Raw genomic sequence first — 22,618 nt, 5'->3', positions numbered from 1 at the left:
GGAACGTTGTTTCATCTGCCTCAAGTAAACCTCTTCTTCAAGGTAATGATTGGAACATCTGAATGGGCAGAGAACTAGGATGTCATCAAACTTACGGAAGAGGTGGTATGAGTCTATTAATGCCTATTTGCTAGTAAATGTTTGCTAAAATACGCCTATATGTGTAGCAGAATTTGCTTTAAAACTTATAACTGGCAATAGCAATATCATAGGGGGACTGCTAACCCTTTTCAACATTCTGCAGTAACCACACTTACCTATCAAAGGTGTGTGTAACCAAATTATCACAGGATAGCTCTCAACAGACATTTTGCCTCATTTTAATTTTCATCAGAGCCCTTCAAATTAGTCACTACTCCCCTTACTCAGATTAGGAAATTCAGGTTTAGGGGATATTAATCCATAAAAATATGGATGTTGAGTGGTAGAGCCTGTTGTGTCTGATTCCATTGCTCCAATTCCTCCCGCAGACGCCCAGATAAAGTCACATGGTCATTGCAAGGAATGGATGAGTGGTTATGAAATGGCAGCAGCCGGGTTCCCTGCAAATGCATGAGTTAAACAAAGGCTCTTTAGCCCTTTTGACAGACAGCTTAAAGTCAACTCATATTAAATTGATTTAATACATATTTACTGTTGCTTTATATATATACACTTACTATTAATATAGTTTTGGTTCTTTTTTTGTACTTCTCATGTTTTAAAATCTATACTCTCTTTTGATCTACCCAATATATTCAGAGAAGTTGTAATTTCATACACTGAGGCACAGATTACTCTGTGACATAATTGCATGACCTAGCTCTAGAGCCCTCTCCTAGAAAGCTTGACTATGAAATTGTCAGTTGAAACATGCTTTGAAAAAGTCATAGTTATCTAAAGGTCAATAAAAGAAGCTCATCTCAAAGCATTGTTGCATAGAAAAAAGTAAATGAAATGGGAGTTTTAGAATTGGAGTGCTTAAGGGAAATAAAATATTCATGGACTGATGATTTTGATGTACATCAGAGATCAGTGGAGTTGAATGAATGATTTTGGGTCCTATAAAACTACTCATCAGGCTGAAAAAAAAAAAAAACAATGCAAGATATAAATAGAAGAATTTACTCCATAGTTACCAACAAAATATCACATTCTAAATTAATTTATTTTGGATATTATGTCCTTAGCAGAAATCAATATGGCCACAAATAACCCAAATCTAATTTATTCTTTAAAATCTTAAGTTCTTAGAAGACAGATCCTAGGTGAACAGAAAAGTAAACTTTGATATGTTCCTATCTATACTTCTGAAATTTATGCTTTTAGGTTAATTATTTTTGATTTAAGTAGAAGTTATGGGGAAAAATTATTCATTTCACATGAAGCCATTTCATTAACAACTCGTTATTACATGTGGAGGTGATGGCATCCAAAGAATATGAGGTTATGAAAAAAATGTATGTTCTTAGTTTTAACTTTATGTGAAAACTAAAATAAATATGATGAATAGATAATATAATCAAACTTTTCCAGGAAAGAGGCTGATATATTTTTGTTATACTATAGCTGTATACCCGGCTTACAGAATTATCTGTGCATTAGCCTTTTCCATGTGTGCTATTATTACACATATTAAAATTATTCTTCCTCTTTAATGAAAATGAAAAATATATAGAGAAGTTTTAGCTTTATTTTTTAAATGCGTATATTTGCTTATAATAACTTTGAATAAAAGTGACTTGAAATTATGTTCTTTTAAATATTAATTCAATTATAGTATTATATGGGGGAAATTCTACTAGTTGGGATAATATCTTGGGATGATTTTCCCACTAGGTCCTACTTATCATCCCTGAATAAGACAAAATGATACATCAAAACTATAAAATTACTGCTTTTGTAGGCTTAATATCCATCAATGCTGAGGAAGCTGTTTGGACACAAAATTAAGATTTGTTCTAGGATTTCAACATTGACTTTAGTAACAGCAGGGGAAAAACAAGAATGTGCTTAGAGAGAAAAACCTCTGATTATGTTATGAACATACCACTCCATTCACTGATAGTAGCTGGTCTCCTCGCTTGAGGCCTCCGTGTCTTTCGGCCACCCCTCCAGGAATGATGCGAGAGATATAAATGGGGGAATTTTGCTCCTTTCCTCCCATCACATTAAAACCAAGGCCTTCATCTGTTTTTGGCAGCTCGACTACCCGAGGGTGGGAGTGGCCTTCACTAGCTGCAAAAGCTGCAACTGTTGCCTGAAAGAAAAGATGGTCATTTGGTGATAAAAACGAGGGAAATAAGGCTAATCATATGACTTGCAGTGTGTAGATCAGGCAACTCCTCCTATTTTATAGCATTCTCCTGTGAAAGAAAGAACACGAAAGGGAGGGGGCTTTCTTCATTTAGATGTCCTTTATAATTCCTTTCTTTGGTAAAGCTCAGCCCAACTATTGATATTTCCACCTTTCTAGACCTTACCCATTATGATAAAAATTTCCCTTCCTCATAAAAATCTTTCCCACTAACCTTGGTTAGATGCAAATCTTCCTATTCTTGGACTCCAAATAGCTTTGGTACATATAATACCTACATATGGTACATAAACTATAATTATTGTATATACTGTATATATGTTGACCATGGGCACCTGAAGGGCCGAGATTGTGGCTTACACTTCTTTGTATGACACACAGTCTAACTTGGTGTTTGCACATAAATGTATTCAATACACTGAGGAGCACTTATATGTATATATACTGGTGAATACATCTAGAATTTTGCTATTGCCAAACCACTGGCTTAGAAAATTTAGTTTCTTTTTTTTTTTAATTGAAAACGCCTAAAAGAAAAGAAAGCTAAAAGAAAAGAAAGCTAAAAGAAAATAATAGATCCAAACAGATTATAATTACTTCATATCAATATTCCATATTATTATGAGAGGTCCTCTTATCTGGCACAGGTTTTTTTCCCCTATATTTTACATTAATATTTCAACTACTGTAGTAACGTAGGCAAAATGAGCAGTCCATGGTTTTATACCTAGATGTACAAAATATCATTTAATATGGATATAACTTTATTTTAAAATTCATATATATTAATTTTAAAAATAAGTTGAAGGAAACAACTTACCATTAGTTTTCACCCCCCTCCCCTCCATGGAGAAGATTTAAATAGTTTCTATCAAGAAAAGATTCTTCTGCCTGCTTCTTATTTTCCACCTCTGGTAAACTGCCTTAACCACAGTTGTTTAGATACCTACTATAAAGTGATTTACTCAACACTGTGAAAATATTGATTCCCAACGACTGTACATTCTTTTCCACACACAGCATTATCACATCAATTTAGCATTATGCTACTGTCTGCATTTAGTGAAAGATAGTGAATGATATGGAAATAATGGCTTGTTTTTAGCTACATGCATTTGCTCATGCAAACCTTGCTGTCATGCATAGATTTTAATGGCTGACATGGATGCAATGCAGACAGCCCAGAAACAACCAGAAAATATTGTGCTATTGCAACATTATGCTGCTATCCTGCTGTTCTACATGAATAAGAAATGAGAATGGTAAAACACTACATAATTCACTTTCCCCTTAATTAAACCATGTAGGGATCATTTTTCTGTGTGTGTTCCACTTCAGTACAAGCAAAGCATGATGTAATGATAATAATACCCTCTTTTTGCCTGGGTTAAAAAAATCAAAAAACAAAAAAATCACAAATCTGTAGTGTTCAGCTACGGAATGAAAACTGAAAAATCAGGAGAGAAACCAAACAATAGGTGATGTAACACAAAAGAATTAAATGGAAAATTCTGATTATTTTCAGCAGTTCTTATTTCTTACACATATTAGAAAGAGAAAAGCTTTTAAAAAGCAAATGTGTATTTATTATAACATTTCTGTACTTGTAAAGTAAGAATTGCATTAGTGATTTTAGTTTAAAACTATTATTTCCTATGGTCTGTTTTCCAGATAATTTCATGATCCTACTGCTGTAACATTTTCATTCGGAAGGTCTCCGCAATCTCTGGATTTGAGTTTTTCAAGAGCAAATGTGGTCACTACCAAAACAGGTAACAGACCTTCCCTTTAGGTCAACATCATATTCATTCAGCTACTCTGCTGAGTACATGGAAGAATCCTGCATCAGTGGGTATCAGGTGAGTTCTTGTCATGTCTAGCTTGAGTAAAACTTTTAGACTTGTACAAATCTTCATGCGTTGAATAGGGAACAGGTTCTTTTGGATCAGAGGAATGTGTCAGAAAACCAAGAAGTATTTCATACAATGAACCAGCAGATTTGCTTGTGCCAAATGAACATTCAGTGAGTTTAATGAAATCATTCTCCTTTCTTAAGCTACAGAAGCAGCAGAAACGTTCAATTTTCCATTAGGATTTTTACCTGGGAAGTAGTACTGGTTCTAGACTCTGGGCTGCCACTGATGTCTAAATTCTCTTACAGTGTACACACGAGAATACCTGAAACACACACGCGCACAATCAATTACTAGATCACTGGGGTTAAGTATATTTTTAAAGTTACTCAACTCTTACCTTTGCTGTGGCCCTGGCACGGAATTCGGGACAGCCATTAACAGTTATCGTTTCATGCATATATTGATACACCTAAAATGTTCACATAAAAAAAGAATGTGTAAGAACATTAAGAATATCAATTCTTTCATTGCAGGTAGGACAATAAATTTTCATTGTAAGACAGAAGTTCCCTATCACAAAATGAAATAGGTTTGAATCAATTATCCTGATGATTTGGACCAAAAATCCCTCCTATTTTTTTGGGGGGGCGGGGGGGTAGGCAGTGGTTAGGGCAGAGAAGAGAGGGCAATCACTTTTATTCACTTTTTAATTTGGCTATCCATGTTTATCAAGTGACAAAACTTTTATATTTGGTTTTATAAAAACCGCTGTTGGTAAAATTTTTTACCATTATTTATAGTTCTATCTCTCAAATATGTAATAAAAATAATGTATATAGTTATTTCCTGAATCTAGGTAACATTTTAAACATAGTTTTCTAAGTTAATATTCCACAGAGCTGGGCTTCCCTGGTGGCGCAGTGGTTGAGAATCTGCCTGCCAATGCAGGGGACATGGGTTCGAGCCCTGGTCTGGGAAGATCCCACATGCCACGGAGCAACGAGGCCCGTGAGCCACAATTACTGAGCCTGCGCATTTGGAGCCTGTGTTCCGCAACAAGAGAGGCCGCGATAATGAGAGGCCCGCGCGCCGTGATGAAGAGTGGCCCCCACTTGCCGCAACTAGAGAAAGCCCTCACACAGAAACGAAGACCCAACACAGCCATAAATAAATAAATAAATAAATAAGTAAATAAACCCAAAGTTAAAAAAAAAAAAATTACTTAAATATTCCACAGAGCTGGGATTACAATATCTTTTCCTTGCATGTTGGAAGGTATGCAAGTTGGAATGTGTTACTGATACAGATTCATAATTCATAACTATAGAGATTCAGGAGCAAAGACAAGTAAAGTAAGAGATTCTTGGAATTAGTAATACAGAACAACATATCAACTATGGGTTCATGTTAACATTTAGATGAAATAGAAAGAATGGGGGGTAAAATCTGGACCCAGAATGATGTCATAGAAAGCATACAGGTTTTGCTGACTAACAGACCTACGTTTGAGCCTTACAATACAATTGGGGAACTATGAGGTCTTGGTTGAACTACTTTACCACTTTGACGCTCTTTTTGCCCATCTGAATAATGGGTAAAGAATATTTATTTAGTATTTTTTTTTTAATGCAGTATACATTCTATTACTTTGCACTAATACAGTCTCATATTACAAAGGCAATTTAGTGGAAGAATGTTTCTCTTGATATTTGAATAATCTGAAAGAACACAAACAGAATTATACATAAAAACATACTCATTTGGATAACAACAACAACAGAAAAAGACAAGTTAAATGACAAAAAAATTTTCCTTTCTTACAGGTGGACATTGAAGTGGACCTAATTCGGTTTTCTTTTTAAAAGCCTCCAAAGACAAAAGCAGCTTAAAATCTAATTAAAATGAATAAAAAATGTTTACTAAATTACTGGTCTTTTGCACCATTTTCTGTTTTCTGTTGTTTTGATGAAGGTTCTTCTTTGTCTGTTTCTTCTCTTGCTCTTTTTACTGGTCTAGATGCACCATTTTCATCATGTTCATCATCACTATCAAATTTAGTTTTCTTGCCCTGAAACTGTACTTTTCCTTTAGCAGACCCAATCTGGGCAGCTTTATTTCCCTTTCCTTTTCCTTTAAATCTGTGACCTTTTGACTTCTATTTGCTTAGGGATTCTTTTTGATCTGCTACTATTTTTTCAATGCTTCTTTTTCCACATCTCCTTCTAGAACTTCCCAGGTGACCTCTTTGTTCCTTAATTGTAGGTTACCATTATTTGCATCTTTTGCTTTATCCAGTGCTTCCTTAGCTTTTTCTTTAAACAGAATTATTCCCTCTTTGGCTCCTCTGACAAAGTCTATCCATTTTATTTCACCATGATTTGAGAAAAGGACATGCAAATCTTCTCTACACGTCTGATCATCTAAGTCCCCCGAGAATTTCAGCAAGCAGCCAATCTTTTCTTCTAGAGATTTCATTTCAGCATTTTCTGCTAACTTTTTTCTTCTTGCTCGTGTTTAGCTCGTAATTCAGCTTCTCTTTTATTTTGCTTTCTTTCTTCATTTTTTTTGCAAAGTAATCTTCCTTGAAAAGTATTAGCAGGTCTGTGTCTTTGTACTTCTGGCCAGGGGTCTCAACAGACTTCTTAGCAGATTCAATGGTATCAAATACAGCAAATATTGATCCCTTAAATACTTTGTGCAATGTTCTTCTCATCTGAATATTTAGTACCTGACCTTTATCTTCCAACCGTTCTTTTATGTCATCAAGGGTTGCATCAATTGGGAAGCCTTTAATATAAACAGGTCTGTTTTTTACATCATTTTTATACTCATCAGTCACTTCAGGGAGGGGTTTGCTTGGAGATCTTCTAATTTTAGTTTTATCTTCACTTATTTCCATGAGTTCTGCCTTTGATTTGTTCAATGCTTCTACTATTACATTAAAGTCTTTTGTTAGACGGTTTAACCTATTAAATTTTATCATTATCTCCAAAGGTACCCAGCCTTCATCCAGTTTGATCTGTTCCTTTAAAAATTTGTCACGTGGCAAATTGAAGTCACCAAAATAATACTCGATTTGATGACAGATTTTGGCCTCCAGAGCAGCCATTTTTTCATTATCACCATTTTCTGCCATTCTGGCTATCTTTACGTTCCCGGTCCCACAGAGACGCGCCACAGGGTCACTAACAGCGACCGCAATATCTCCCCTCCCCAGCACCGCCGGCTTGCCCGGTGCACCTAAAGAAGACAGGGGTCTGTCCCGGCCAGTATGGTTGTTTTTATTTGAAAAAATACTTTCAAAACGCCATCCACAGCAGGTACTCCTTAGACAGCAGATATTATTACTAATTATGATTCTAGACACAACTATACAAATTATTGAAACATAATAGAAAAACTGTTTTTCCTTTAAACTACCAGGGATGGGGGTTAGGAAATCAGTCGTAAAATAAATTGCTCAATTTTAAATAAACTGAAGTATAGAGGATGACTTTTAAATGATAGTTTGAAGAAGATATTTTGAAAAAATAAGACGATTAAATATGCTTGATTATATGCTCATTTTGAAGATTTAAATAATAAATTTGTAAATATCTACTGCATAAGGCACAGGGGTAAAAGTCCATTTGGTATTATGCTGGAGTATTTTTCAGGAGTGACCCATTAGCTACATCAGTAAAAGATGAAATAGGAAAATTTTAATTGAAGATTTTTTCCTTTCTATTAATCTTATTTTATATGCTTAAGTCAAAAATTATTAAGGTGAATTCAAAATTTGATTAATTCATCCATTCAACAACCATTCATTGAATGTCTGGGACTGATTTCCCAACATTTTTTATTGGCTCATTTCTCAAATATATTTGGTTGAATCTCCACTAATGCTGATTCATCTTTCCCAGGTAGCATATTTAGGAGGAGAAAGACAAAGTGGTCTGGAGGAGAGAGGTAGGAGCACTACTCAGGATCCACCTTTTATCCTTATGTTTCCACTAAATAACTGGGGTATTCAGTTTCTGTGGGAAATCTGAACAGGAAGAGAACAAGTTTCCAGAAGAGCATTTTGTGGAACTGGGACCTGTTAATGCAAATTCTTTAGGTTATCAAAATAACTGCTAAGCGTGTTTCCATGTTATTTCCTTGAAAGTGCATCGTTTTGTTTCACAGAAATGGCCCTTCCACAAATAAATGCCACTTACTTGCTCTTACAGCCCATTTAAGAGGAGGATTTTCTCCAGCCTGCTTGCCTGTTTCTCTTGTTAATAAACTCTCTCAAATTTGACCCATTTGCTCCATCCTAACTTATTTATTATCTGTTGCTCGAAGCACGGCATTAATGTCTTAATTGGGTCTCTCTACCAACAAAACACTATAGACTTTAGTTATCAACATCAAGTACCTACCTGACCATACTGCTTCTGTGCTCTTGGCTGTCTGCTGCCCTTACAGTAAAGGTTGCAAAGTCAAATGCTTACAAAAGTCAAGCTAGTGAAAATAATGCAGAGCACAGCCTCCTCTTTAGTCTTGTTTTCCTACTTCCTTTTCTCCTCCCTGACCATTACCCAAACATATCACACCCTCTTAGTTGCCCAGGCTTTTGCACATGCTGTATGTTCTGTGTGGAATGCCCTTCCATCAGGAAGACTCTTATTTATCTAAGTTTAACACAATCATTAGAGGCTTAATTCAAATATTGTCTTCTCTGTTAAACATTCTCTGCCTTCCTCAAGCAGAGTAAATTTCTCCCTCCTTGGCTCCTGGCCAACTGAGTTTGTCTGGAGTCATTGTGGTCATCTTTTCTGGGGGAGTGACATGTTTGTTTGCATTCAAGGATGTTTATGAGGACAATCATGTAGCAAATAATTGGGGGAGGAGGAATGGTTGTCATCAATTGATTAAACCAAAAACTACGTTTTTTTAACCAAGGAGGTAAAAGGCCTGTACACTGAAAACTAATAAGACATCGATGAAAGAAATGAAGAAGACACAAATAAATGAAAAGATATTACGTACTCATGGACTGGAAGAATTAATATTGTTAAAATGACCATGTCACCTAGAACAATCTACAGATTCAATGCAATTCTTAACAAAATTCCAATGGCATATTTCACAGAAATAGAACACAATCCTAAAATTTATATGGAACCACAAAAGACCTTGAATAGACAAAACAATCTTGAAAAAGGAGAACAAAGCTGGAGGCATCACACTCCTTGTTTTCCAACTATATTACAAAGCTGTAGTAATCAAAACCGTATGATATTGGTATAAAAACAGACACATAGATCAATGGGACAGAATGGAGAGCCCAAAAATAAACCCATACATGTATGGTCAATTAACTTATGACAAAGGAAGCAAGAATACACAATAGGGAAAGGACAGTCTCTCCAATAAATGGTGTTGAGAAAACTGGACAGCCACATGCAAAAGAATTAAACTAAACTATTATCTTGGACCATACACAAAAATTAATTCAAAATGGATTAAACACTTGAATGTTAGACCTGAAACCGTAAAACTCCTAGAAGAAAACATAGGTGGTAGATCCTTGATACCAATCTTAAAGATTATTTTTTGGATCTGACTCTAAAAGCAAAGACAACAAAAGCAAAAATAAATGGGTCTACATCAAATTAAAAAGCTTCTACACAGCAAGGGAAATCATCAACAAAATGAAAAAGCGACCTACTGAATGGGAGAAAATATTTGCAAATCACATATCTGATAAGAGGTTAATATCCAAAATATATGAAAAACTCATCCAACAGCAAAAACAAAAATGAAACAATCCAATATAAAAATGGGCAGAGGATCTGAATATTTTTCCAGAGAAGACATACAGATGGCCAAGAGGCACATGAAAATATGCTCAACATCACTAATCATCAGGGGATGCAAATCAAAACCACAATGAGATATCACCTCATACCTGTCAGAATGGGTATTACCAAAAAGACAAGAAATAAGTGTTGGAGAGGATGTGGAGAAAAGGAAACCCTCATGTACTGTTGGTGCCATTGTAAATTAGTGCACCACTATGGAAAGCATTATGGAGGTTCCTCAAAAAATTAAAAATAGAACTACCATACGATCCAGTAATTTCACTTCTGGGTATTTATCCAAAGAAAATGAAAACACTAATTTGAAAAGATATATGCACACCCATGTTCACTGCAGCATTATTTAGGGGAGCCAGGGTATGGAAACAACCTAAGTGAACATCAGTGGATAAACAGATAAAGAAGATATGGTATATACATGCAATGGTATACTAGTCAGCCAAAAAAAAAGAGTAAAATCTTGTTACTCATAACAATGTAGATGGATCTTGAAGGCATTATACTAAGTGAAATAAGTCAGACAGAGAAAGATAAATACCACATGATCTCACTTATATGTGGAATCTAAAAAAACCAAACCAAACAAACAAATAAAACCAAGCTCATAGATACAGAAAATGGATTGGTGGTTGCCAGAGAGGGGAGTTGGGAGTGGGCAAAAAGGTACAAACTTCAGTTACAAAATAAGTCATGGGAATACGGTGGACAGCATGGTGACTACAGTTAATAATACTGTATTGCATACTTGAAAGTTACTAAGAGAGTAAATCATAAAAGTTCTCATCACAAGCAAAAAAAAATTGTAACTATTCATGGTTATGGATTTAAACTAGACTTACTGTAGTGATTATTTCACAAGGTATACAAATATTAAATCGCTATGTTGTACATCTGAAACTAATATATGTCAATTATACTTCAATAAAAAATAAAAATAAGGAGGAAAACTGAAGCACAAAAGAAAAACTAATTTTGTAAGAGCCTGAGATAAAGCAAATACAAATTAAGAATAATTATCCTTAACACCCCAATTTGAACTGTGAATTTAAAAATGTGCTATGCAAGAAGTAGTACTATATATAGATAATTGCACAGGCTCTGGAGATGGCTTGGAAACAAACCCTGGGCCACTTATTAATTGTATGATTTTTGTCAGTTACTTGATTTCTCTGGGGCTCAATTTTTGCATTTGAAAAATGTGCTTAAAGCATCAATTAACTTCTAGGTCTGTTGTGAAGATTCAATAAGATAAGAACAGTTTGTAGGATGTAGTAAGTGCATAAAAAAATTAGTTATTATCATTACTATTATCATTATTATTTAATGTTTCCCAATGTATTTGACCCTGGGATCTTTGAGGAAGAATCCTCTAGGACTAAGAGTCTATGAACACTTTTAGAAAGAACTGATCAAAGACTGTAGTTCTCAACTAGGGGAATTTTGCCCCCGCCTCCAGGAGACACTGGGCAATGTCTGGAGGCATTCTGGGTTGTCACAAATGGGGAGAGGGATGGTGCTGCTGGCATCTAGTGGTCGACATGCCCAGTAGCCGGGATGCTGCTAAACATCCTACAATGCTCAAGGCAGCTCCCCACAATAACGAATTATCTGCCAAAATGTCAGTGATGCTGAGATTGTGAAACCCTGAACTAATGAATCAAGCTATATATTTTCTTTTGATGTGTAATAATCAGTGAGCTGTAAAACAACACTTGTATAGCACTAGTGAAGTGTCTCGTAAATGTTCAGTAAATAATTTTTGGAGTCAAATATCATGATTCTGGTGCACATTTAACAAGGACTTACTGTAGGCCAAGAGTAGTGCTAAGCATTTTATATTTATGAGTTCATTTAATTCTCACAACTTGTGATTCAGGCATTCTACACACAAGAAAACAGCCATGGAGATGGTAACAAAACCACAAATGCACAGCTAGTTAGTGGCCAATTTGGCACAGAAATTGATATCTGGTTGCCTCCCAAATGTTTCCTCTTTTAACCACAGCAGGTTTTCTTATATTGAGACAACATCGGACCACTACTATTTTGGCAGCATGTGTTGAAACAGATGTGCAGATGTCACAAGTACTTATATTTTGCATAAAAGTTTCTGGGTTTTATACGGTGTCTACCACTATACAAGTGGTGGCTGCCAATCAACAATACGGTTCTGAAACCAACAAATGCGCCACTGCAAATGAAAGTGAAAGAGCATTTTAATCCTCTTTTCCGGTTATAACATACTAAGATTAAGTGAAATAAATCCAGTATTATTGTCAGTCTTTTTTCCTATAAAATACAATAGATTCTGATAGTTGGTTTTCAAAAGTGATCTAAAAAGGTCATGGTCTAGTTATAGAGTCAAGTCAAAACTTGGAGATATTAATTCTATTTCCATTAGCTATGTCATCTTAGGAACGTTTCTTAGCTTTTTACTTCCTAAGGGGCAAAACCTATCCCTGCCTATCTTACTTTTCAAGGACAATTGTAAGAGTATAAAATTTTGAAGAAAGGTGTTATGGAAAGCTAAAGTATTTCCCAGATACCCTGAGAAAGTTTCTGAAGGGGAAAACAGAAAATGGTTGTATGAGCTTCTTCAAGGGACAGTGCATGGGGCTTATGGTCCTCTGAATCTTTTGGGTCCCCAAATGTCTGGCAACCTTTAACTACAGCATTTCTAAGCACATTCTATTGGATAATATGGGTTTAATTCCTAGTGAAAGTCAAATAATTTATAAAAACTCTTGTATAGAGTTTTAGTTTACATCTTAGTCAATAATTTCCTAACCTTGAATAAATCCCACAAATTCAATAGCATTTTGTATTTTTAGAACCTATTCTAAGCTACTGACAATTTACAAATACAGATCAATTCAATAAAGGCAGTGGAATTGTGGTGAGTTGGTTGAAAAAGATTCATTTATTCATTCATTCAACTAATATTTACTTACAAGCTATTCTAGTCAGTAGGTTAGGCACCTGGGCCAAAATATGAAAAAAAAATATTGGCTGTTTCTAAAACTTTGAATTAGTATTAATGTTCATTATAGAAGGAGTGTTTTAAAATATTTTAAGTGAATAGTTTAAATTTTACTTTTCTTTATATTAAAAAGCAGATAGCCGACCTTTTCTGGATGGAAAGTTTGTCACTGGGAGAATATCAAGTACAAATGTCATAAAAGCTTCTCTTCTGGACCAAATTTACAACAGAATTCCCAGTTAGAGTTAAAACAAACAGCTAAAATTCAAGTGCAAGAGGATTCTTGCTTCTGAGCTCTCATTTATCATAGACTATGTAGACAATATCGCAATATAAACTTTACACTGAATCATTCTTCTTGATCTTGAAAACCCCGATTGGTACAGAGGTGTAGGAAAGGGATGACAAATCTATATCATCAGTTTCTTGCCCTTTGCTCCTTTTCTATGTGACTTTAAGGGACCTGCTATCTGTGCATCTTAGTTTTCTACTATGTAAAATGCTATCTTCAAGAGTCAGCCAAACAACACAAAGTATGTGGCTTCATGAACCATAACCTGTTATTCTTATACTTTTATTATAATAGCTGCTATATTTCTATTATTACTATTATATGCGTGTCTAAGATTTGGTTGGAACGATGCCTTTAGAATTTAGCTGCTTGGTGAGAAGTGTGGAAAAAATTGAGTTCAAAACTAGATTCTGATTGTTCTGTCTTCCGCTCTTGCAGATAGCTGTGTTGACTCTTGTATTTTGATGTTAATTAAAGTTGCTGCGTGAGGCAAACACTACTTAGGCTCACCTTACCCCACCCCCATTTTCCACTCCCTCCTCCCAGCACTGCCTGGCCACATGACCCAGTTCTGTCCAGCGAGAATTCAACTGGAAGTAGATGAGAGGCTTCTGTGAAAGTGTTGCTGTTTTGGTATAAACACTGTCCGTTTCCCCACCTCTATTTCTCTTCCTGATTGTGGATATTATCAGCTGTAGTAGCAACCTGTAACTGCAAGAGAAAGGCCAAGGAAACACATAGACATCAGCTCTGATCCCATGGAGCTCCTGAATCCCTGTGAGCAGCTGCCTACTCTCAACTAACTGTAATGAAGAAAAACAGTCTATTTGTTTCAGCCACTGAAGTTGGATTTTCTGCTACTTTCAGCCAAGAGAATTCCTCATTGCTACATTACTCAAGTAAATGTTATACAGAACTATGCTATATTTAGAGCCTGTTTTCTTCTAGCCTCTTCCAATTCCAAAAGTTATAATTTTTTCATTAGAAATCAAAGCAAATTTGTTAATATGAGGGTTTAGAAACTAAGAGAGGATAGACTAAAGTCACAGTAAAAAAAAGATGCAGAAACTAACTCTTGGAAAAACACTATTAGGAATATGAAAAGACAAGCTGACTAAGAGGAAATGTTTGCAAAACACATAGCTGATGATGGCCTCCCATCCAGAATATAGAAAGAGTTTTCAGAAGTCAATAACAAGACAACAACCCAATTCAAAATTGGGTAAAGTATCTGAACAGGCATGTCATCAAGAAAGGTGTATGGGTTGCAAATATGAAAAGATAATCAACATCATTAGTTGCTGGGAAATTCAAATTAAAATCATAATTAGACACATGTACACACTTATTAGAATGTCTAGATTTAAAAAAATCCCAACAATACCTAGTATGTGCAAGAATGTTGAACAACTAGAACTCTTGTGGAAATAGAAAATGGCACATCCACTTGAGAAAACAAATTAATAGTTTTCCACAGATTTAAACCTAAACTTGTAAGATTCACTTATCTACATTTAGCTATTTATCCAAGATAAATAAAAAATGTATATTCATACAAAAATTAGATGCAAGCACACTTTATTCATAATCACCACAAACTGGAAAAAACTCAATAGGCTTCAACTGTGAATGAATATCAAATGGAAGCACATCCATACAACGGAATACTGCTAGGCAATAAAAAGGAACAAACTACTCATACATGCAACAATGTGGATGAATTTCAAATGCATGTTGCTAAGTGAAAGAAGCCAGACTCTATAGATTTCATTTATATGATACTCAGGAAAAGGCAAAATAATAAGGACAGAAAACAGATCAAAGGTTGTCAGAAGCTGGGGGTGGGATGAATTGACTACCAGGTATGAGAAAATCTGTGGGGTGTTGGAACTGTTCTAATATCTTGATAAAGGTTATGGTTAACATGACTGTATGGGATTACTAAAACTCTGAAACTGTACACTGAAAAGGGGAAATATTACTCGATGGCAATTATACTTCAATAAACCTGACTTTTAAAAAACAGAACATATTTCTTAAGAGATGAAAATATTCAGAAACTTAATTGTTATTTTGGAAACCTAAAATAAAGACTTTAAAACACAAAAACCTACAGATATTTAAGAAAGTATTTAATATAATAAAAAGATAACATTAGCCCCCATTCCTCAAAGTTTATCAGTGTGGAAAGCAACATATACTTTAATGGATGGTAATATCTCTTTCAAAGTGTCTTATTATAGATGGGCTAGCTACTGAAATGTCAATAGAATTGTAATCAAGATTAAATAAACTTCTCTATATCAGTGACTGGAAAAAAGAAATAAATTTTTCAGCAACATTGTGAAAAATGAAAATGGCATTAAACCAAGTTACCTCAAGAGGGAAAATAGTAGAAAGACATATGATCAGATTAGAGAAAATGAATGAGAAAGTCTAAATGAGAAAATTACATGGTCCAAATCCTACCACTTTATAATATTCATTAAAGCTTCTTATATGTAGGTTTTTATTAAAAAGCAAGCAAGAACGTACTTTTTTAATAAGAAAAAAAGCAATGTAAGTATTAAGACTGATATTTATATCTATAGCTACCTATAATTTTTTTAATGGATTTCTTGATTTTTCAGATTTGGAAACTGAGATAAGAGTTGAATAAAGTTATTTGATGTGGACTCTGATTTTAAAATACTTAAATATTTTCATAACACTAAAAGTGAAGACTGAGCCCCCTCATGTCCTTATATAATTAGAGGCCACCTGGGTAGTTGGACAACATTCACAATATTAAGCCACAGTGTATTTATAATAAAAACTCGGCAGTTTTTCTAAAAGCAAATTTTAGGCCAAGGGAGGTATCTAAAATAAATTTGTGGCTCTAAATTTAATTGCATTTAGTGGAGTCCATGCATGCAGAAATCGAGTGCCCTGATGTGAATGTGCATACTGTACTCGATGTGACTAGAATAAAATAGAAATAGAGATTTCATCACCAAACACATGGTCTACTTATTTTAGGAAGCTTTGTAGAAATAATTCCAGACCAATTGAAAACTGGCTCATCTATTAAGGAAGAGATATTCAAAAAATATCTAATTTTTGCCTTGAATTCTTTCTTCCATTTTGGAAAAATGGCAGCTATAATTAAATGTTATACATTTAAATCTATAGCAATCCATGTATCCATATTGTTCCCATACGCTTTTCTAACTGTGGAAATGTTCCATTTAAAATCACAGTGTTAGAATTCCTATAAACCACAAAATTTAGGGTATAAAATTTAATGTCTAGAACCAACCATTTTTTGAAAAGAAAAGAAAATGGTACACACTGGTTACAATTCATGTCTACTACAGTAAGACCATCAAGAGTCAAATCAATCCTGTGAAAATCCAAGAATGAAATATCTCCAGTAATGTCTTTTCCTACATCTCTCTTTGACCATCAACTTTGATGAAAACACGCCACCCATTGGCCAAGAAAAACATTGACAGGTATAGAGAAGCAAAGGATAATACAACTCTATTAGGTTGAAATGGTTTAAAAAGAGAGTTCAGAGACTTCCCTGGTAGTGCAGTGGTTAAGAATCCGCCTGCCAATGCAGGGGACACGGGTTCGAGCCCTGGTGTGGGAAGATCCCACATGCTGTGGAGCAACTAAGCCCCTGTGCCACAACTACTGAAGCCCACACACCTAGAGCCCGCGAGCCACAACTACTGAGCCCACGTGCCACAACTACTGAAGCCCGCGCACCTAGAGCCCCTGCTCCACAACAAGAGAAGCCACTGCAATGAGAAGCCCACGCACCACAACAAAGAGTAGCCCCTGCTCACTGCAACTAGAGAAAGCCCATGCACAGCAACAAAGACCCAACACAGCCAAAAATAAATAAATTTATAAAAAAATAAAAATAAAAAAATAAAAAGAGAGTTCAGTCATTAAAACAGACGTTTGACAGTATTACTGGTAAAATCAATATGTCAACTGACATTCTTGCCAGAAATTGTGGCATTACCTACAATCAAAAACAAAAATCACTGAATTTGAAGATTGAAAAATATGTGACATTTGGGGTAACTAAACATTTCTGACCCCTCTCTTTCAAGTGTGGGCCTCTGTACACCTGCTTACTTACTGCCTCAATATCCCCAGAGAAGGAAGACCTATCTGCTCACATGATTGGTCAGCAGCCAGGAACTGTATTAAGCCATGGTTTTACCAGGGTTACTGACAGTGTCTCTAAAAGGGTTAGGAGCCACGAGACCCATCTTCTACTCTTTCTGCACCCATGTCACAAGAATTCAGGTAGGAGTTGCCTGCTTGGAGGAGATGTAGCTGCAGCTCTCGTTTTCTATTCTATAATACCTTTTTAAGCCAAACCTGACATCTCAGATTCAGACTGGAGAAAAAAGGGGACTCATTTAGATGTAAGGGCCCAAACTTCATTCTCCAATCTACATTTTACCAGAAAGAGCCGTACTAGAGAGGATTTGGGTGCCTTCCATGCTAATAACAAAGTGGTCGTTTGTTTCCTATTTGGTTATGGGCCTTTCACGTTGGTTCCTTGGTTGGTAACTCCTTGAGAAGAAGGACAGAATGCAGGAGAGGATTTGAGTGCTCCTGGACCACTGGCTATGATACCACCTTAAAAGCACTGAAATCTCAAGTCTACCTCTCCCAGTCCACACGTGAGACTCCATAACTCAGACTGTCTGCTGCAATGTGATACATGCCATTTGTGATCTGCTTTAAAGGACATTAAGTAGACTACAGCAGTAGAAAAGCTGAATTGAAATGGTCCATAATTTGTGACCTAACTCGTGTGTTAAAGTGAATTTATGAAAAAGGTATTACTAGACTGAAGGAAAATATAGTCTCGAATTGCAAGTGATCACCAATGCTTAGATATAGATGAAGATAAGGAACATTTTGGACAAATTGATGCCTTTCAATATCTACTCATCTTCCTAGCCAAGTTATAAAGGGACAGGAACTTTTTCTAAAATGCTGTTATAGGTTAATTCTAATGAGAAGGGCACATTAAGAAAGTTCTCCAGCACTGTGCTTCCCAAATGATGTGGCAGGGATGAGAGGACCCTCAAGGAGGATAACCTGGGATCACTTCCCAAAGAGGATTAAATGCCCCTTCATGCCTGACAGTAAATGGATGGCACAGCCTTTCTTTTTTTTTTTTTTTTTCCCTTCTATTTTAGTTCTGTAGGAACTCAGTAGGGAGGCATCAGGACTATTGATATGTTACATATCACAGTCTTCAGAATCTCCATCAATTTAAGAATTTCCAAAAGTTAGTTATATCATTTGTTGTAAGTGAATTAAAATGATTCTGCCATATACTTACATTTTCCAAAGGGAACAGAAAATACTCTGTACAGTTTTATAGTTTTACAACTAATTATAATTATTCTCTTATATAAAAGAAGAAGCATTAGTTGTGAAACTATAAAACTGAAGAATGACTATAATTTTAAAAACTATGCCATTAACCATTAATTTCTCTACTTATTTTTATAATTGGTTTATATTTCCTAGTCGGTTCTTAACACACATAACTTTCATAAGGTAGTACAAATACTTTGTACAAATTATTTAATAACTGCAAGGAAAAAATAAGACCACAAATAACGGATGATTTCCACAGGGTCCCCATAGCAGGTGGACAAGCCACCAAGGAGAAATCTCTTTCCTTATGGTTGTCTAAAAAAGAATTCCCTTAAGGCAGCTGTTCCTGTCCTGTCGTTGTTACACAGCAAGAGTCCCCTGTGACAGGAAACGCCTGAGCAAAATTTTGGAAAGATGTCATTTCCAATTAGTATAGCACCATTCAAAGGGGCTGGATCATCTCTATTTGCTTACTTTGGGTAAAATTCAAACAAGGTTTGGGGCTTAAAATCTGCTCTTTTTTCTGATTGGATTAAGACAACGTGAAATCTCATGAAGGATTCCAAAGTTCTAGGATATTGGCTCAGCAGGGTTGAAATTTACCAGCGTACTTAAAAGTTTGCAAGAGTTGTAAAATCAATTTCTACTTCTTAAAATAGGTATTTATCAGGAAAATGAACTAATAATTTTGGATAATTAGGAGTATATTGTCAGTGTCATATGAGTCATATCAGTTAATCAAATGAATAGTAAAGAAAAACTTTAACTCAGTAAAAATCAACCTGATTATTCAGTTGATTGAAATAAAATTATTACAGCTAGTAATAAAGTTGCCAGAGGTAACAGTAAAAATACAGGATGCACAGTTAGATTGGAGTTTCAGATAAACGATGAATAAATTTTTAGTTAAATTATGTTCTGTGCAATATTTAGGACATCATAAATGGATCATGGTTGAAAAGGAAACTATTATAGTTTGGCAAGCAAGAGATGCTGGATATAATTCAGAGTAGAATGGTGAATATGATTAAGGAATAAACTGAACAGAATTTGGTGTTGGAAGCCTCTGGGTGAGAAAAGATGGAAAGGGGTCTAGTTTGGTGGCATGGGCAGGGATGCAGGATAATGAGTTTGAGTCATTGTGTGATCTCCAAGGGATGTTCAGTAGACAGCTAGATATGTAGGACCGAATATTAGAGGAAGTATATGGGCTGTAAGATATAATTTGTGAGTTATCTATTTATTTAGTTGGCAAATGAAGTCCTTTGTGTATATGTTATCCTTTGGGAGAAATTTAGAGTGAGAAGATGTGAGGGTCTTGAGGGGTTCCAACATCTATTTATGTAATTTATAAGCTGAGCCTTAGTCTTATATTTAACCTTGAATTTAAATAACTCATATATAGGTCTTTTCAAATAAAATATATTCAGGAGAGAGGGAATACAAAGAAATAAATTTTTAAAAAGTGATTTGACAGTAAAAGTAATCGATATATACTATAGAAAATTTGTACAACTGTACAAGCAAGAAATTAGAATCATTTATAATTCCATACCAGGATATAACCACTGTTAACATTTTGGGGGATTTATTTCTAGTCTGCCTTATTTACTGATTTTAAGAAATCAATATCAAGTCAGCCATTACATACCTTTTATAATCTGATTTTTCACTTAAAATACTGGGAATATTTTCGCCATGTATTAAATAGTCTTCTACATTATTTTAACGGTGCCAACATATTTAATCTTATAAATGTGCCAAATGTATTTATGAAAAAATGATTGAAAAATGAAGGGCGCTCCATGTATAGATCTTATCATCTGTCCAAAAGACAGAGTTTATCAATTAGCCTTTTTACTATAGCTTATATACTTCATACTTGGTTATTCCTACCTCTTCTTGCTTCTGTTCAGATAGACTCAAGAAAATACATGCCCATTTACTGGTAACTAGAAGCCTGATAAAAAATGAAAGAAAGGGATGGGATTGATAGAAAAGAGAAACAGACTATTTATAATTATTTCCTGATCAACTTTGGATATTCACTACCAAATTCACATTAGACTTATCCTGATTTTCTTTAACTCCTGAGCATGAAAGCATACACTATATAATTTAACTCAGTATTTTACCAATTACATCAGAGCCAGATCATCAAAACACAAAAATGAATTGGATCTATAAGCATTACTCATCAGAATCCTAGTGGCACAGACATATTAAGTAGTGGGTCCTCCTGATTTTCATAAGAAAATGTGAATTAGAAAAAATCCTATTGGAGATAGACATATGATTTTTAAACCACAGAATTTCACTCCTAATGCAAAAAAAATAAATAAATAGAATCAGATTGTATGACTTATTTCATAATCTACTAATTATTTTTGTTTTGCTTTGCTTTTTTTCTTTCTATTTTGATTACTTGAAAGTTAAATGAAGTTAAAACTGAGTTATGGACAGTTCAATAAGAAGAGAAGATATTAACAAATTATAATTCTAGTAATTCCCTATCTGGTTTTCTGCCAATTTATGTGGTACACAGAAATAAAGATCTTTTATACTTACTACAGGAAGCAATGTTTGCTATAGATAAATTTTTCTATAACAATTAAATAGTGGAAATTACTAACGGATTATTTCTGAAATTAAGTCAGTACCAAAAAAGACTGTTTAATAAATGAAGCTTCAGAGTGGAAGAGGTTGCAGGTACATGCTGAAAATGAGTAAAAAAGAATCCTGACTTCTGGTCTGGGTTTTAATACCAAATGATTGCATCATCACTTAAATTTTCCAAAGGTTCCATAGTTCCTCCTACTATTTAGAAAGTGTTTTTAAAAAATGTGCTAACTCACCACTCAAAGACTTTTTTAGATAGTAGCTATGCAGCCTTCAAGTAGTCTTCAAAATAGAGAAGTAGAAGATTTGGTCCTTTCTCAAATAAGTTATCAGATGGCAGAAGTTTTAACTGTCTCAGTTATGACCAAATCCTTCAGTGTACACTAACCCTACAGTGAGGCACATTTTGGTAATCTCTGTGAAACTTATAAAAACAGTTTCATCATGTTTCACATGTTTAGGTATCCTGGAAAATTATGAATTATGATCCTTTATATTATACAACTGCATTCCTAGGCCTGATCTCTCTTCTTGAATTGACTATATTGAAAATGAACACCACCACAGACTCTTGTTAGTTTCAATAGTTATGGTCTATAAAGTCTCTGCAAACATTGAATTAGCAAATACTGAACCACTGCTCCTATGGAAAATTCAGAATTGGGATCCTATGAGCCTCTGGTTACATTTCCATCAATTGATGAATTTATTAGCTTGTTTTATGTGACTTTTTGTTTAAAGACACCTTATTCAATATATATTGTTGATAATTAACATTGAACTCAAGGCCAACAGCACTATAACTCATGCCTGAACAAAGTTAATCTAGCAAGAGCATTCTCTCCGAAAGGTACATCACAGCCTTCTGGCCCTTAGGAACACTGGACAGCACCTACCCACAGGTGCACACAAACTTAACCAAGCTGCTACTAATGGCAGATTCATTTGTCCTGAATTAACCAGATTGCTCAGGTCCCTTCCCATTCTATTCTGAGGAGTTGTTTACTTATATGTCCTAATGACTATGATTGCTCAGTCACCCAAGAAGGGAGAAAGGAGGCTCATAATAACTCCCCTGGTGGTAAATAAGTGTTGAAAATGAGAATATTTTGATGTGGCCCATCTGATATGGCATTTTGACATAGTCCTCCTAACACAGAAAAGTAAATTTAAAACACTATTTTTTTTAATGACCAAGCAATGGGTACAACAGACATCTCTGGTCCTCATCCATCCTGAACCCCATCTGGAGGTGTGGGTCAGGCTTGTCGTGAGGCTCAGGAATAAAGCTGTCATGACTGCAGGCACACATAATGCCGAAGAATA

At 35.0% G+C, this 22,618-nt stretch overlaps 1 protein-coding gene and 1 pseudogene across 8 annotated transcripts in view; both read right to left on the bottom strand.

Annotated features, from left to right (window-relative positions):
• The window catches only part of LIN7A (lin-7 homolog A, crumbs cell polarity complex component), a 252,847-nt gene that overhangs the window by 49,246 nt on the left and 180,983 nt on the right, over window positions 1–22,618 (bottom strand). For all 8 annotated transcript variants that reach the window (XM_007194951.3, XM_028162019.2, XM_007194953.3 and 5 more), the window contains 2 exons: window positions 4,550–4,621; window positions 2,030–2,239 (listed from right to left, as the gene is read on the bottom strand). In XM_007194951.3, coding sequence (XP_007195013.1) covers window positions 2,030–2,239; window positions 4,550–4,621 — 282 coding nt within the window. The remainder of the gene's footprint in view (window positions 1–2,029; window positions 2,240–4,549; window positions 4,622–22,618) is intronic.
• Window positions 5,943–7,347, bottom strand: LOC103016318 (lupus La protein homolog; annotated as a pseudogene).

Source organism: Balaenoptera acutorostrata, chromosome 11 (assembly GCF_949987535.1).
Source record: "Balaenoptera acutorostrata chromosome 11, mBalAcu1.1, whole genome shotgun sequence".
Lineage (NCBI taxonomy): Eukaryota > Metazoa > Chordata > Mammalia > Artiodactyla > Balaenopteridae > Balaenoptera > Balaenoptera acutorostrata.
The sequence above is the reverse complement of the archived record's forward strand: the minus strand, read 5'-3'. Positions and strand labels throughout refer to the sequence as shown.